The 2,849-nt window shown below is 35.5% G+C and overlaps 1 protein-coding gene across 1 annotated transcript; it reads left to right on the forward strand.

Moving 5' to 3' along the window:
* The first annotated feature begins 231 nt into the window (after positions 1-231).
* On the forward strand, positions 232-2,229 carry LOC106375082 (transcription factor MYB10-like). The gene is made up of 3 exons (XM_013814977.3): positions 232-657; positions 1,393-1,522; positions 1,612-2,229. Exons 1-3 carry the CDS (start codon positions 426-428, stop codon positions 2,048-2,050), a joined length of 801 nt encoding a protein of 266 aa, XP_013670431.2. The 5' UTR covers positions 232-425; the 3' UTR covers positions 2,051-2,229.
* The last annotated feature ends 620 nt before the right edge of the window (positions 2,230-2,849 follow it).

Genomic DNA, 2,849 nt, shown 5'->3' on the forward strand with positions numbered 1-2,849 from the left:
CACGTTTTTCTTTTTCGTACCATTTCGTAGTTGGATCGTAGCTTTTGCGTTTTTGTCACGAAATACGCGTGGCATTTTCGTGGCTATGGCCCCGTTTTTTACTAGTGTTATTAATTTTGTCAAATATTTTTACAGATTAGTATAGGACTTTCATTCCATTTATTGACCAATTGAGATTTGAGAGGACACAACTTATATTTATAAACATATATACTTATTTACACAATCTCATTTTAGAATAAAATCTTACAAATTTTGTTAACAAAAAAGAAATCTTTCAAATTCAAACGTTTCCATATACGGGTATAAGGCAGGACATAATGACAAAAAGGAGACTTCATGATTAATTCAATAAAAAATAAATATGCGATATAGATATAAAATTCTACTAATTGACCCTTGTGGTCTTATAACCTTTGTATGCAATGTTGACACGTACATGTGTATGTGTGTATATAAACATGAATATCTCTTATCAGATTCTCCAAAAATTAAAGTCGGTGTTTGTGAGTGTGATGGGGAAAGGAAAAGCACCTTGCTGTGACCATAGCCAAATACTCAAGAGAGGGCCATGGAGTGATGAAGAAAGTGAAATACTCAAAGCTTTTATCCTCAAAAATGGTCATCGCAACTGGAGATCTATTCCTAAACTCGCTGGTCAGTCCTTTTGTCATCTCTTTGGCTTAACGGAAGTCTTAATTGTTTTGTTTTGTGTTTGTGTGTGTTAAAGGTCTTCTCTATCACATTGCATGTTCATTAATCTCTCTCTCTGTTTTTTTTCTTTCGATAAAAAAATCTCTCTCTTTTTCTTTTTCATGATTTTTACATAAATCTGATTTTTTTTGTTGTTGTCAGCGATGTTCATAGGTTCGTTACAATTTCTACAATTTAAACAATAAAAATTTAGAATACGTTTCAAGTGTGTTTTCATAAAATTGAATATTGAATACTTTTGTTTGTGGAATAATGAGATGTTTGACTACAATGACGGAGTCTGTAACGTTCGTCAATATTTTACCTTTATTTCCTTAAAATTAGTAGTTGAATGGGCATAGATATTCTTCTGGAGGATGGGATAAAATTTTAATAGATGGTTTAATAAAAAAAATTATGTAAAGATATGGGTGAAATTTGAACTTCCACCATACATATGCACCATCTGACGAAATCTTCATTTAATTATTATTTAAATAAAATAATGAATGTTGGAGGAAGGCAAATAGATCATAATCAAATACATAAATATGCTTTTGACGCAATGCAATGTATGTTATGTATTGTTGAATTGACTAATCAACTCGGTTTCTTATATTCATTTTCTCTTTTTAAAAGTTAAGCATGTAGTTTTGGTGTTCATGATTAATAATGTGTGTTTTAACTTAAACAAAATAGGATTGATGAGATGCGGAAAGAGTTGTCGTTTAAGATGGGTAAACTATCTAAGACCAGGTCTCAAACGAGGCAACTTCACCAAAGAGGAGGAAGATACCATTATCCACCTTCACCAAACTCTTGGAAACAAGTAAACCCATGTCTCCTTAGTTTTAAAACATCCTCTATCTTTAAGTATATATACAAGCAAGAAGTATAACGAGTGCACTGATTGATCAGGTGGGCAAAGATAGCATCACACTTGGGAAGAACAGACAACGAGATCAAGAATGTGTGGAACACTCATCTCAAGAAACGATTGATAAAGAGAAACTCATCAGCATCATCAGATGTTACCAATCAAGCTCCTTCAGTGTCCCGTTCTTCCTCCTCGTCCTCCTCATCAGTCTCTAATAACGTTATTAAGAGCGAGAAGCTTAATCAGGAAGAGGAGTTGGAGCAGATCTTGGTGGAGGATATGGCATCTGGATTTGAGGTGAATGCACCGCAATCACTAGAATCTCTTTTTGAAGATCGCAAGGTTCCTCCTCCTATAACCAAACCAGACTCTCTAGAAATCCGTGGGAAATCAGATGATGAGTTGTGTCGCCAAATGGTTGAACCAGGGTTAGATGATTACAACGAGTGGCTCAACTATTTTGATAACCAAACTTTCTAGAACTGCACCACCATGTCTTATTTTTCCATTGACCATTTATTTTGTTTTCCTAAGAGAAGTTTAGAATACACTGAGAACATGTTCAAACTGTAGTGTATACTAATTTTCTTTTTTTGGGGTCAAAACTGTAGTGTATACTATTAACTTTGTTTTTCTCAATGTTCAGATTTCTCATTTCACTATCTGCTTTACACAGGCAAGAGGTTAAGAAAACTGGTCATCAGCATTAATCAGCATTTTCGTCTACATGCAGTGTCACTTTTACAAAAAGGTCTTTACTGCTCTATGTCTGAGAGTTCCGAAGCTAATGAGGAATCATCAAGGCCTGAGGTTGAGAAAGGATCATACCAATATGAACAACCAATGATCTCTATCTCTTCTGCAACTAGCTTCTCTTCTTCCTCCTCTTCCCGCCTATCCGCAGGTGTGGTCTTAAACTTGAGATTAGGGTCATTTGACCTTACCCATGTCATTTCAGATTGCTCTGATGCTGAATGTTTCTGCTGTTTCCTTTTTGTAGACTTGGTTGTGTCTCAGACGGTTAGCTTGTAATGTGTCAAAACCATAGCAGCCAGCTCTGCAGCTTCCCTCTCTCTCTCTCTAGCTTCATTTACCAAATCTTCCATCAACTACAAACATAAGTAAATACATGACCAAGCTGAAATGCAGAAGGACAAGGCAGATGGATTAATTAATGTTACCTGGTGGTGCCTGAGCAAAAGTTCTCAATGTGGTCAAGTTCCCATTCCTTCTCTTCAAATCTCGCTTCATTTTCCATTGCATCCTCAGCAATGAGGTC

Source organism: Brassica napus, chromosome C1 (genome assembly GCF_020379485.1).
Source record: "Brassica napus cultivar Da-Ae chromosome C1, Da-Ae, whole genome shotgun sequence".
Classification (NCBI taxonomy): domain Eukaryota; kingdom Viridiplantae; phylum Streptophyta; class Magnoliopsida; order Brassicales; family Brassicaceae; genus Brassica; species Brassica napus.

What these genes read in the sequence shown, in the direction of transcription:
- LOC106375082 (XM_013814977.3), top strand. Translation starts at nt 426, where the DNA reads ATGTTGACACGTACATGTGTATGTGTGTATATAAACATGAATATCTCT. An exon ending in ATCTATTCCTAAACTCGCTG is followed by an intron (nt 658 to 1,392) that starts GTCAGTCCTTTT and finishes TAAACAAAATAG; the next exon opens with GATTGATGAGATGCGGAAAG. An exon ending in CACCAAACTCTTGGAAACAA is followed by an intron (nt 1,523 to 1,611) that starts GTAAACCCATGT and finishes CTGATTGATCAG; the next exon opens with GTGGGCAAAGATAGCATCAC.